This window comes from Candida tropicalis, assembly GCF_000006335.3.
Source record: "Candida tropicalis MYA-3404 genomic scaffold supercont3.3, whole genome shotgun sequence".
Lineage (NCBI taxonomy): Eukaryota > Fungi > Ascomycota > Pichiomycetes > Serinales > Debaryomycetaceae > Candida > Candida tropicalis.
In genome coordinates this window covers 1,526,262-1,539,976 of record NW_003020055.1, presented here as the reverse complement: position 1 = coordinate 1,539,976, position 13,715 = coordinate 1,526,262, and the positions used below count along the sequence as shown (strand labels likewise).

Genomic DNA, 13,715 nt, shown 5'->3' with positions numbered 1-13,715 from the left:
ATATTATCCTTTTAAAATATTTCTATTTAGTTTCCTCTATTTTAGCCCTTTTATTACTACTACTAGTAGTACCCTCCTCTTCATCATCGACATCTTCTTCTTGTTGTTGTTCTCTTTGTTTTCTCTTTCTCTTATATTCAGCTTTTTTATCTTCACCAGATTTCTTCTTTTTATCTTCTTCATCTTCTTCATCCTTTGGAGGAGGAACAAACCATGGAATTTTACCACGATTGAAATCATTCAATATTTGTTTAGCAACACCAACTTCATCAGGTTCACCACCTTTAATTAATCTACCTTGTTTTCTAGCAATTAATTCAATGAATTCCGTACTTGCTTGTTCTAACAATTCTTCATTTTCTTCAAATTTACTCCATCCTTTAATTTCATAAGTTCTTTCTAAATGTTTACGTTCACATTTTTTCAACATATCAGGTATAAATTGTTCAGGATTAGAAACATGTTCAACTCTAACAACACCACGGAATAAAATATCAGATTCAGAATCTTTAGCCAGTGGTGGAACAATACCAGGACAATCAATTAAAAATATACGTTTCATTAATGTGATATATTGCCAAACTTTAGTTTCTCCAGGAATTGGGGCAACTTGACAAACCTTCTTTCTACGCAAGGTATTAATTATACTGGATTTACCAGTATTTGGATATCCAATAAATCCGACAGAAATTTGTTTTCTATCAGAATGTAAAGTAGAAAATTGACGTAAAAGTTGAATTAATGAACCTTTACCAAATGAATTTGTAATAGAAGCATGGAATGCTAATGTTGGGTATGATTTAGATAAATGTTTAACCCATGCAGCCTAATGTCATAATAATAATGTTAGTAAAAAGAAAAAACAATCAACAATATTAATATTGCAAGAAAGAGTCTCTTGTGGAGTTGTTTCACAAATAATGCAAGGATGAAAAAAATGTGGAAATTTGTGTTGAAAAATGTCGGCCTCTATACTATGAAATAAACCATTGATATGAATGTATAAAACAAACAAAAGGATAAATTTCTACTCAAAAAAAGATTCCGTAACAATTCTAAAAAAGGGTTGTCGATAAAAACTATCAACAGGGGGGGTTGTGAACTACATCTCAATACCAAAACGGTATAAGATCCAATCAAAATAAATTGAATGGGTTCACGGGTTTCGAATTGTATTGATCTCCCAAAGACGTAACAGGCAATAATGTAGATAGACAAAGAGTTCACCAAAAATGAACTCTTCAGCATTACCACCCTGACTAAATGCTTTGGGACCACATAGATTCTTCACAATACATTATTTGTTGAATACTCCAATGAAAAAGGAAAACTCCTAGTCTTGCACAATAGTTAGTAAAACTAAAAAAAAAAGGTTATGACATACCGCTACCCAAGTTGGAACTAAATCACATTTGTTTAAAACATAAATCAAATGTTTATGAGGACATTCATCTTTAATATATTTTTCCACACTTTCACACCTTGTACCTAAAGGATCTCTTGCATCCAATACATGAATAACAACATCTGAAGAATCAATGACTTTATATAATTCATTCCAAATACGTTTGGATTGACCTTTATGGAAAATAGCTTCTTTAGCTTCTTGAGTGAAATCATCTTTATCCAAAAATGAACCACCCATTAATCCAAGAACAGAATTTAATTCTTGTTTTTCTTGATATTTAGTAGAATCAGTTTCAGCAGAAGTCATCAATTCTTCTAAACTTGAAGCAGCAACTCTTGGTTTCTTACGTTGTTGTTTTGGACCAAAAGTATTTGAATAACTTTCAGTTTCTATGATTTTAGCAGTTGGTGATTCTGTGGTATCTTTTTCATCTAATAATGACATTGGTAATTTATTTCTTTTCAATAAAACTTGATAACTATCATTAGTTTTTTCACCCATAGCCTCTCTGAAATGTGTCAATGCGTCTTGCGCAATGACTCTGGTATTACCAAACCATTTTCTATTAGGATCAATACGAGCATTGGGTATATCTGTACTTTGCAAATCTGCAGCTTTTATAATTTCCCCTTTTTTATTACGAATAGCTCTTCCTTGTTTATACATATTAAGATGTTTAACTTTCTTAGCATCTCTATAGAAATTCTCACCCTTCACTCGAAGATTACCATCTCTTGTATCATTTTCTCTTACTCTTCTTTGTTTTTCCTTCTTTTGAGTACCCATTGTGTATTATAATTATTAAGTTGATCTTTGATTTAAATTGTGAAAAAAAAAAAAAGAAAGCAGAAAGAAAAACTTTCAAGAAGAGATGAGTTTAGGAAAGAAATTTTTTTCTTCCGTTTGTTTGAAGAAAGGAAAATTTTTCTTACGAGAAGAGCAGGATCGCGACTTTTGGCCAAATAATCTAATAACCCACGACATCAGCAAATGTCGCGTGCAGGAACTTGACAATTTTGTCATTTTGCAATTAGGGTTTAAGTAGAACCCATTTATTGAGAGAAACAAATGCAAAAAAAGGATAACTCTCCAGATTAAAGTTGATGAGACCATCCAATGTCATTATTGTTATTTTTATAATCACAGAAGCAAATTTCAGAAAAATGTGTTTCTAATTGTGACTACATATTAGCTTCTGTCACATTAGTCTTTCACTAGAAATTAAAAATATAATCAAAACATACACCATTGGTTGGAAAAATCTAAAGAACTTTACAATTTAAATACAAAAAAATGAATGATAGCAAATATACTAACGTGGGGAATCGGATTTAAAAGATCAATGAACAGTTTGATCTCCCACTTTATTTTAATTGTAATTTCGCAACAATTTCCAAATAAATTATACAAGTTACGATAAAGGATTTACAAATCCGTCAACTATTCCTACAAAAAAGAAACTGAAACAGAGAGTCCCCGGAGGGGAGTACTTTAATCGCTAATCTTAGAATCCAGATTTGAATCAATAGACTGAATTTCAAGGTGGAAATTATTTCCCTGGATAATGAGATCATCATCATCACTAGCAAAACCCTACACCTAAACATAGAATAATTTCAAGGGGAAAGGGAGAATTAACTAAGGTTGTGAAGTTTATTAATAGCAAAAGTAAATTAAGAATTTCACAACTATTTTAATGCAACATGAGTTAAAGAGAAACCATTCAAGAAAGAAAGAAAGAAAAAAGCGGAGAAGGATTGTAGTGTTTTTCATGAGTTCGGAGTTACATTACAACTATTAACAGAGACTTTGATGTCAATTTCAAGTCGTTCGTTGGGTTTATCACAATTCCTATTGTTTGTAGAAAAAGTTAGAATCTCACATGAAACGAATGTTCTAAACAATCAATAGTAGTTTGAGAGGTATTTACTTTTATATTACAAAAGTGATAGGTCAAATGGGAAGGGAAGAATAGAACAACTGATGAGCTATCGTGAATCAATAATGATCTATTTATGTTGGGTGAAAGTGGAGAACGGGAAGTTATTCAAATTTATTTTCCAGAAGGGCTCCAAACCACACGTGACAAGTGTTTAATAGGTGCTAATTTTTGGGGATCAACAGAACCGGAGTTTCAAGGGAAAACAATAAAGTGGGGCACATTTTCATATGCACAAGATGGATAGAAAGAGTTCTATGGGTTATATATATTTTTTTTTTTCACAGGGGAAAACTTTTAATAATGAAGAGCAAATCATCTCCTTCGTAACTTGTAAAAAATTAATCTTTGTTTAAAGCCTAAAAAGGTTACTCTATAGAATTATCGGAGAAGTATGTGATAGAAAAAGCGCTATAGAGTTGAAACGATCATGGCTAATAAACCACAACTGAATGTCAAAACAAATGTTTGACACTTAATATGTGAGTCGATTACATAGCTGCAAAATAAACCTTAGCATGTCTACTTCCAAAATGACTTCTTTAATAGGGAATAAAAACGATAGTCTGTGCATTGGAGAGTCAGATGTGAATGAAGTCCTCTTGGGTCAAAACCATTTTTTTATGTCCGTTTGCAGTTATATTTTTTTTCGCATGTTGCACTAAATGCTACATTCCTTTTACTTGTTTCTAAATTGGGAAATCACAGGAAAGTTGTACAATTTTTTTTTTTTTACATTTTTTTCATTTTTTCATTTTTGAGCCAATAGAATGTTGGATGATATCATCAGAAGAGGTCGTCTGTAGTGAATAAATCATATGGCTGTAGTGAATCTGCTACGTTAAAAAAAAATAAACCCACATGAAAAGTCGAAACCTACATTGTTAGCTATTGTTACACAAGTTAAGCTGAACTTGTTTGACAAGTTATCACATTCACTTTCTTTGTGGATAGCTATTGTAAAGCACATCTATTACAATAACTAGCTATCTTTTGTAATACCATTCGTATCGTTATGGTTTTCATTTGGTGTTGAAGAGAAAATGAATAATTGATCATTAGTACACGAACCCTTCTATCACCAAAAAATTAAAACACCAATTTTCTTTGTGACAATTAACGTATTCCTAATTAGGAAGTATTACATGGCATAAACCTGTAAAAAATGCAGAAGACATAAAATGCCCATAATAAAAGTTGATTTCTCCGCATGCAGAATAGGTTAAAGTAAAGTCTTATGCATAAATCGGACTTTACTAGTTTGCCCTTTTGTTTTTGCTTCTTCTTCTTCTTTTTCTAATTTTGTTGGTACTGCAAAAACGAACCCCAAAATCAAACTCTTAAAACCTAATTACAAATAACAACTATATAAACACAATGTCATTTCCCTTTCCCCAAAGTTTTCCCTTTTTTTATTTTTAGTTTCTTATATCTTTTACTTGTACGATAAGTTTTCTACAACTTCTTTTTTTGATTACTTAATTAGTTTTACTTTGACACAGTTCCGTACTTACTAAATTATTTATTCCATTCATTCCATTCATTTATTCATATCACATCATATAACTATGGCCACACAAGAAATTATTGATTCTGCACTTCCGTACTTGACAAAGTGGTATACTGTTATCACTTTAGCAGCTTTGGTTTTCTTAATTTCATCTAATATTAAAAATTACGTCAAGGCTAAGAAGTTGAAATGCAGAGATCCTCCATATTTCAAAGGAGCCGGTTGGACAGGTATTAGTCCATTAATTGAAATTATTAAAGTTAAAGGTAATGGTAGATTGGCAGATTTTGCCGATAAAACATTCGACGACTATCCAAACCATACTTTTTACATGTCTATTATTGGTGCTTTGAAAATCGTCTTGACTGTTGATCCAGAAAATATTAAAGCTGTTTTGGCTACTCAATTTACTGATTTCTCCTTAGGTACCAGACATGCTCATTTCTATCCATTATTAGGTGATGGTATTTTTACTTTGGATGGTGAAGGTTGGAAACATAGTAGAGCTATGTTGAGACCACAATTTGCTAGAGATCAAATTGGTCATGTTAAAGCTTTGGAACCACATATTCAAATCTTGGCCAAACAAATTAAATTGAATAAAGGTAAAACTTTTGATATTCAAGAATTGTTTTTCAGATTTACTGTTGATACTGCTACTGAATTCTTGTTTGGTGAATCTGTTCACTCTTTGTATGATGAAAAATTAGGTATTCCTACTCCAAATGAAATTCCAGGTAGAGATAATTTTGCAACTGCTTTTAACACTTCTCAACATTATTTGGCTACCAGAACATACTCCCAAACTTTCTACTTTTTAACTAACCCTAAGGAATTTAGAGACTGTAATGCTAAAGTTCATTACTTGGCTAAATATTTTGTCAATAAAGCTTTGAATTTCACTCCGGAAGAAATTGAAGAAAAGTCCAAATCTGGTTATGTTTTCTTGTATGAATTGGTTAAACAAACCAGAGATCCAAAAGTTTTACAAGATCAATTATTGAACATTATGGTTGCCGGTAGAGATACCACTGCTGGTTTATTATCATTTGCAATGTTTGAATTAGCTAGACATCCAGAAATTTGGTCTAAATTAAGAGAAGAAATTGAAGTTAACTTTGGTGTTGGTGAAGAATCTCGTGTTGAAGAAATTACTTTTGAATCTTTGAAGAGATGTGAATACTTGAAAGCTATTCTTAATGAAACTTTGCGTATGTATCCTTCTGTTCCAGTCAATTCCAGAACAGCCACTAGAGATACCACATTACCAAGAGGTGGTGGTCCAAATGGTACTGATCCAATTTTTATTCCAAAGGGTTCCACTGTTGCTTATATTGTTTACAAAACTCATCGTTTAGAAGAATATTATGGTAAAGATGCTGATGATTTCAGACCAGAAAGATGGTTTGAACCATCAACTAAAAAGTTAGGTTGGGCTTATGTTCCATTTAATGGTGGTCCAAGAATTTGTTTAGGCCAACAATTTGCTTTAACTGAAGCTTCTTATGTTATTACCAGATTGGTACAAATGTTTGAAACTGTTTCTTCTTCCCCAGATGTTGAATACCCTCCACCAAAATGTATTCATTTGACTATGAGTCATGATGATGGTGTTTTCGTTAAAATGTAATACTGGTTTTTATTACTATTAATGACTTTGATTTGATTTTATTTTATATTATTTTTCTTATTGTATAGGATTGATTTATTATTATTAATACATAGAAGGTGTGATTTTTTTTTTATTACAGCAAATCTGACATGTGTAGTTGATACTTCTTGGTTCTTGTTGTGATTGTCGTGCAAAACACAAAAGCCTCCGGATTTAGCAAAATCTCCAAATTCAAAAAACTCAAAGCCAATAATCTAAACCTTCCAGAATAACTTACAACTCTCTATCATCTTTATATAAACACACATTATGGATAGAACAACACTACTAAATGAATCCAAATCAGTTATTGAATCAATATCATCATGGAAACATATCAAAGAATGTCACACAACCGATCCATCAATAACAACATCATTATATTCAACAATACGTAACAATGAGTTTTGGTGTTGTAGAAAATCTATTATTCCTGGAGAGTTGAAACATAGGTTGTTAGAGTGTATTATTGGTCAACCAACTCAAGGATTAACTCATTCAGATCATGAATCCAATTATATTAAGGAGATTACAAGGATCAAAGTGGATGATATACAAGAATATCATGATGGATGGAGTTATAAACTAATAGCAGATTATAATTTTGGTGGGATTTTAAGTAAACGGAAATTTTATGAATTCCAACAAGTTTATAAATTTGATAATTGTGCTTATATTTTAAGTATTCCAATTCAAGGAGAATCTAATAAAGAGTATGTGATAGGTAAATATCATTCAATTGAGAGACTTTCATGGAGTAATGAAAATGAAAAAGATGGAATTGAATGGATAATGGCAACTACTTCAGATGCTGGTGGAAATATACCTAAATGGATAACTAAATTAAGTGTCCCTGGAGCAATTGCTAAAGACGTTCCAAGTGTATTAAAGTACATACAAAAACATATGAATTAACAACTCCTATTTATTGATTTGGTTCTTGTTGTGTACCTAACCAGTATTTGACATCATCGCCAAGATTTTCTAAAAATCCAAGTGTAGCATAATCCAGAACACCTTCTGAGATTTTATTCAATATTGATTTCTCAACCACCGGTGGCAATGTATTTGGATTGCTATTATTTGTAACATGTTTACTTCGATTTTTAATCACAATGATATATCTTTCACGATATCTGAAATAATAAAACATCCAATCATTTAACTTATTACTTGTGAATTTATGGAAAAATTCATTTAATTGATTATTGAAAAACAGGAAGTTAAAAATCTTACTCAATTGATCATGAAGGTAATAGATAGCCATGATTTGATACTTGACTAAATTATCCACTTCTAGTTCTCCAACATATGGTAAATAAGGCAATGAACTTTGAATGTTTTGTTGTTTTGGATCATAGATGATATAGAAAAACTCTTGGTCTATCTCGTTAGGTAAATATAATGTTTTAAGGGAAGTGATGCTTGATTGTAAGACACTCCCATTAAGCATCAGTGTCTCAAATTGTTCAACAACTGGAATAAATATATCTGTTTGTATTTCCGTGTAAAATGTAGGAACATCAACTTGTGTTTCATTTGAGTCAACAATAAAAGTGATATAGAAATCATCCTTCTTGAGAATAATTAACCGGTACTCTTGGAAATCCCCTTCATTTGACGTTAAGTAAACTGTCTTTTTCAGAATAGTACCATCTGGTTGTAATCCCACTATGAACTCACCAGAATTTTCTTGCTCGTCTTCCTCTTCTTCCTCGTTATCTTCATGTGGTTCATCTGTCACATTAGCAGCCTGTTCTGGTTCATTCACACCCAATGTCATATTCTTGAAAATCTGAGACATATTCATCCAATTTTTTGATGCATTTGCACCTTCAATAACACTAGACACAGTATAATTCAAAGGCGATATCACCAAAGTATTTGTCAAATTAACAGGATTCAATACTTTTAATCCCAGACTAATATCAAAACTATAGCTATTACTATCATCAATGGAGACGTCTGGTAAATTACTAGAAATGTGATACTGTAATTCTTCGAGCTTCTTGAGATTATCTAAAGTGCCATGATATTCATTATACTCTAACCAATTGTAAATGCTGATTAAACCATCTTGTGATACACATCCAGAGTTTAGATATATCAAACCATGTCGTTTTGGAAATTTCCTATTGAAGTAATTCACAAGAACCCCTTTTATACATTGTTGTTCACCAATTAGTGATTCTATTTCTTCATGGGTTTGTGTGTTGATAGAAATTGATGATTTCTTATACTGTGTAAACCTAGACAATCCCAAAAACCCTTTATAATTCATAGTATTTAACCAAGTATTTGATAATTTCGGTAGTTTCAATTCCTGTAAATTATACTGGGTCAAGAAGTTCCCCCAGTAATTGTCCAATAACTTCTGTAATCCTTCTAATTTCTCATGCCCATACACATTTGAAAATGATTTATGAAACAATTGGAAATAATCATGCATTTGTCGTATCAATTTTATTATTTGTTCATTGACAACGTCAACTGTATCTAATGTTATATTCTCCACATTACAAATCATAAAATAATCCTTTTCTAACCCAATCATTATTGTAGAAGCTTGAGAAGATTTAACAATCGTGGGGTTATTTTCTGAATTATTGAAACTATCGCCAAGGGAATAAACTCCTCGCATTAACCCTACTAATTTTAATTGATCAAGTTTTGATATCTCTTCGTCATCTTTTCGCTGTAGGAAAGTCAATATTTGTTTGTATAATTCTTCATTTGAGTCTTCTTTCGGTGATACCAAACTTGGGTTGAATATAGTTAGATATTTTATTGCTACTGGTGAAATAGATACTTGCTCAGAGTTGGTTGACTCTGTTACACTCTGAGTCTCATTGTGACCATTATTTAGTAGGTTTATATTAGGCAAATATTGTGTAAAGTAATTACTCATTAAATAATAACAAAAATAGATAAGGTGTTAAAAAACGAATCAATCTGAGGTTGATAAGGAGTATAGCAAAAAAAAAAAAGAACAAAAAAATTGTCCATTATTATTCTTTCTCACCTATTTATTCTTAACCATCATACACGCCCAATAAAGTTCGTGTCAGGGTTGCAAAACCACAACAAGTTCACCATTGGATATGATTATGCAGTGGGTAATTAGGAATAGCTCCACCGCTGTCATATTTACCAACAGCCTTTAAAACAATGGGTTTTGAATTATCATCAGAGCAAAACCGTTTGTTGTCATTTTTAGTTCCATGATAAATAAATGAAGCATCTTCATCAGCATCATAACAAGCAGTCCAAGTATCATCACCTTGATAATAAACCAATCCTTTTTTAATTGAAAAATCAAATGATGAAACACCATTTGGACAAAGCTTCAACCGATGAGTAAAACGATCAACTCGAATATACATCCCTTTTAAGTTATCAATTTTATAGGAAGAATTAGCCAATACTCTACCTTCAAGAAAAGTTTCACTGTCATCAAATCGATCACAAAGAAACACTTTTGTACCGTCATACTTAGCTTTTTCGACATTGGCATGCAAAATATGATCATGCTCATGATTATGTTCAGGGTCATAAGCAGCTAAGATAAATGGTTCTGAAGGTGGAGTAATATAACAAGTGATAAGTTTGAAACAAATAAACAAGAAAATAATTAATTTTTGCATCATTCTTGGCCAATTAAAGGTTTCGTCAATCGATGATTTTGATGATGTGATTTTCTTCCAAGGGAATGATTTTTCAAAAAAGAATGCAATAGTCCTAACATTTATATCAAATATAATTACAGTTTACTATCTCAAAGGGGGGAATAGATGTTCTATGTGTTGGTTATGCTTTACCATAGATTTCGCACGGTGTATAATTTTTTTTATGCAAGAACAACATCACTGAAGTATGGAAATTAAGGAAACTACAGTGGATTCAAAAATAAGGAAACATCTAGAGTAGAAAGTTTTGTATAGTTTTGGATTAGAATGAACACATTTTACAAATTAAAGCCAAAATCATCAATCAATGAAATGTCATTACTTAAATAGAAATAATAAAAAAAAATACCTAACAAAATATCTAAATAAAAGAATCAAAAAATTATAAGAAGACCAACCAGATTATCAAAACCTGGTTTAATTTTGTTTTTATATATAAATCATTAACTGGACAAGATTTCAGCAGTTTCGTCTGATTTTTCACCACGTTGTCTAACTTCAAGGTCTGGACGGTTCAACATGTCTTCCAATGCTTTAGAATATGGTGCCTTTGTATTTTCTGGTGGGTTCAATGACTTGACAGTTTCAAAGTAATTGTCGTAGACATTACCATCATATCTACCAATAGCAGCATTGACCATCATGTCAGTCAAGTTGAAACCATCGGTCAAACCAACAACATTTGGTCTAACTTTAGCACACATACTTGGGAAGTGTTCGGAAGAAATCTTTCTGGAAACTTCTGGAGAAATAATACCATATGATAAGAAAGTGGCACCAAAGTTGGTCAAGATCCAATCAGCATACAAGTATCCCAATGGTTTCAAGATGTCAGACCATTCGGGGGTTATACGTTTAAAGAAACCATCAATCAAGAATCTGTGAGCATTCAATTTTGAAACCAAAACTAAACTTGGACCAGTGATATCGAAACCTTTTTCATCAGCAACAGCACCAATGTCTCTGGCCAAACCAGAAAGAGCATGATCAAATGCTTTAACCAATTTAGCTGGATCATTCAAATCTTCAACACTGGAGAGAACCAAACCTTTTTGTTCTGGTTGTTGCAACAAGTCTCTAACCATTGATTTAGCAACATTCATGGCTAAAATATTGTTGTCACCTTCCCAAGTACATTGGACAACCCAATCAGAGTAGGCTTTACCAAAACCATTATATGCTGAGTAACCGTGACCACCACAAGATTGACGAGCTTCATCAATGGCTTCGGCAGTCATCCAGGTACAAGTGGATTTCAAACAACCAGAAGCAACAAACAATTTCTTGGACTCAACAATGGCAGCATCGATTTCAGCTTTGTCACCACCGGCAACAGCTTCATCTAATTTATCATTAGTTTTGTTCATGGTTTGTTCCAAGTATAAGGCACCTTGAGAGAACAAGTAAGCAGCAGCCAAGTATGGGAATAATCTCTTTTGATGCAATGGATAATCAATCAATTTAGTTTCCTCAGTTGCAGAGTCCTTCAGCTTGAATTGTCTTCTGTGAATTGCATATCTTAAAGCAATGGTAATAAATCTACTAGTCATTCTGTATGAATCCATCATCATGGTAACTCTACCAGTAATCAATGCAGAATAAGACAATTGTTCAGATGGTGGCATAGTGACTTCACCTTCACGGGAAACTTTACAATATTTTTGCAACATAAAATATCTTGGGATTCTAACATTGGAGAATTGAATCCAACCGTTATCAATACCATCTCTACCCATCTTGGCACCAATATCACCAACAGAAATACCTGGTTCAAGATCATGGTTAGAGTCTCTCAATGGAACAACAAAAGTCTTAACACCGTAATCTTTTCCTTTAACCTTTAACCTAGCATACACGGAACAGTGGGTGGCTGAATGAGCAGCACCACCAATCCACCATTTTGTAGCCCCAATGTGTGGGGTGTTGATAACAAATTCATCTGTATCTTCATCAAAAGTGGCAGTAGTTTCGATACCTTGGACATTAGAACCATGAGCCAATTCAGTCATACCAAAACAACCGTAAATACCTCTTAATTTATCGATACCTTTGTTGATAGTCCAATAGAAAAATTGAGAGTTGGTACCATTACCACGGACACAGGAAACAAATAAACCAAGATTAACACCAATTCTAGTGAAAACTTGTGGATCAAAAACACCAAGAATGGATAATCTTTGAGCTTGTTGATCTGGGAATTCATTTTCAAAATATCTTGAAATTCTATTGATTTTCTTAGCAGTAACTTCTCTTTGTTGATCTTTGGTTAAATCATAGTAAGAAGCATCAACTCTTAAAATTGGATCTTTTTCCATTTGTTCAACCATATTACTGATAATTTCGGATCTTTCTTGAGAACCTTCCAAGAAATAGTTTAATTCCTTTGGGTTGAATTTGATAGTTTCTCTTTCTTTTTGAAGTTCGGTAGGCATTTTGATTATTGTATGGGATGTAATAAAATGAAAGTGAATACTTATATATAAAAAACAAAGTATATAAAATTCAAAAATCTAATCTGAATGAAAAAATAACTAACACTTGAAGATTATTTCATGATCTTTATATAATCTGATAATGTGTGGGGGAAACAAATGAAAGTATATCATGTAGCATGATTTTCATCATGTATCTGTGAAATTTTCCTCCTTCAAAAAAACATTCTCCCAAATAAATCACAAAAGATGTTACGATTCGTCTTTGGCATGTGACAAACCAACAAAAGAAAGAAAAAAAAAAAACTCTTCTCAAGGGCACAGAAGCTAAAGTCCCACATAGTGATGATCTTAATTGCCTATTTCGGTGGTGGAGGCTTGCTCCTGTACTTGCATATACACAAATTCTTTGTTGAACGGTTTGCCCCTCCCACCATGTCCGCTCTAATTCGACCGAGCAAAATTAATCTTTTTTTTTTTCTTCTTCGTTGTTCTTGAGTTGTAACCGAGGCCATGTGTTTCATGTGAATTCTTTATTGATTAAATAGAGGGAAATGGAAAATTGATATCAAAGGTTATAATAGGTAAATCACACCATTTTTTTATGGTTTAACAGAATAAATAGAATATTATTGAAAATATTTAAAAAAAAAGCAGACCACTAAGCTTGTTTGAGTGTTGAGTGTTCAATAGTCAAACGTTATTCCTTCATCTGGGGTCAATACCTCGGATTGAATTCTGAAGGTTGAAACTATGTAGTGACTATTTAGATACTAAGTATAAAGAAACTCCGAACTTATATGCGATCATGACATCGCCTTTGTATGGAGTTATTCCCAACGGAGTTTCTTAAAAAAAAAAGAAACTTAAGCTTCACAATACTGACCGATGTTAACTACATGTAGAAAACCTTCCGTGGTATTTTTTTTGTTCCCTTAGAATGGTAGCAAGTCGTGTCAAACACATAATGAGGGGGATAATTATATTCTTTCAACGGTTTTGAAACCTTCCTTTCTTTTCACAAGCTTGGATTGAAGTAAAAGATTAGTATGGGGTAATTGACAAGACAGATAATGAGTTGGTAATGAT

General features: G+C 32.3%; 7 protein-coding genes across 7 annotated transcripts; 2 read left to right on the top strand and 5 right to left on the bottom strand. All coding sequences in view use genetic code 12, as the record gives it.

Annotated features, from left to right (window-relative positions):
- Positions 1-22: 22 nt before the first annotated feature.
- Positions 23-562, bottom strand: CTRG_02727 (nucleolar GTP-binding protein 2; the record flags this gene model as incomplete). Its single annotated transcript, XM_002548384.1, has 1 exon — positions 23-562. One exon carries the CDS (start codon positions 560-562, stop codon positions 23-25), a length of 540 nt encoding a protein of 179 aa, XP_002548430.1.
- On the bottom strand, positions 23-2,194 carry CTRG_02726 (nucleolar GTP-binding protein 2; the record flags this gene model as incomplete). The annotated part of the gene is made up of 2 exons (XM_002548383.1): positions 23-826; positions 1,385-2,194. The coding sequence occupies 2 exons, from the start codon at positions 2,192-2,194 to the stop codon at positions 23-25; spliced, it is 1,614 nt and encodes a 537-aa protein (XP_002548429.1).
- Positions 2,195-4,915: 2,721 nt separating this feature from the next.
- Positions 4,916-6,487, top strand: CTRG_02725 (uncharacterized protein; the record flags this gene model as incomplete). Its single annotated transcript, XM_002548382.1, has 1 exon — positions 4,916-6,487. One exon carries the CDS (start codon positions 4,916-4,918, stop codon positions 6,485-6,487), a length of 1,572 nt encoding a protein of 523 aa, XP_002548428.1.
- Positions 6,488-6,778: 291 nt separating this feature from the next.
- CTRG_02724 (uncharacterized protein) lies at positions 6,779-7,423 on the top strand (the record flags this gene model as incomplete). The annotated part of the gene is made up of 1 exon (XM_002548381.1): positions 6,779-7,423. One exon carries the CDS (start codon positions 6,779-6,781, stop codon positions 7,421-7,423), a length of 645 nt encoding a protein of 214 aa, XP_002548427.1.
- Positions 7,424-7,433: 10 nt separating this feature from the next.
- CTRG_02723 (uncharacterized protein) lies at positions 7,434-9,416 on the bottom strand (the record flags this gene model as incomplete). Its single annotated transcript, XM_002548380.1, has 1 exon — positions 7,434-9,416. The coding sequence occupies one exon, from the start codon at positions 9,414-9,416 to the stop codon at positions 7,434-7,436; it is 1,983 nt and encodes a 660-aa protein (XP_002548426.1).
- A 181-nt stretch (positions 9,417-9,597) lies between these two features.
- On the bottom strand, positions 9,598-10,155 carry CTRG_02722 (uncharacterized protein; the record flags this gene model as incomplete). Its single annotated transcript, XM_002548379.1, has 1 exon — positions 9,598-10,155. The coding sequence occupies one exon, from the start codon at positions 10,153-10,155 to the stop codon at positions 9,598-9,600; it is 558 nt and encodes a 185-aa protein (XP_002548425.1).
- Positions 10,156-10,637: 482 nt separating this feature from the next.
- On the bottom strand, positions 10,638-12,626 carry POX1 (Pox1p; the record flags this gene model as incomplete). The annotated part of the gene is made up of 1 exon (XM_002548378.1): positions 10,638-12,626. One exon carries the CDS (start codon positions 12,624-12,626, stop codon positions 10,638-10,640), a length of 1,989 nt encoding a protein of 662 aa, XP_002548424.1.
- Positions 12,627-13,715: the final 1,089 nt, after the last annotated feature.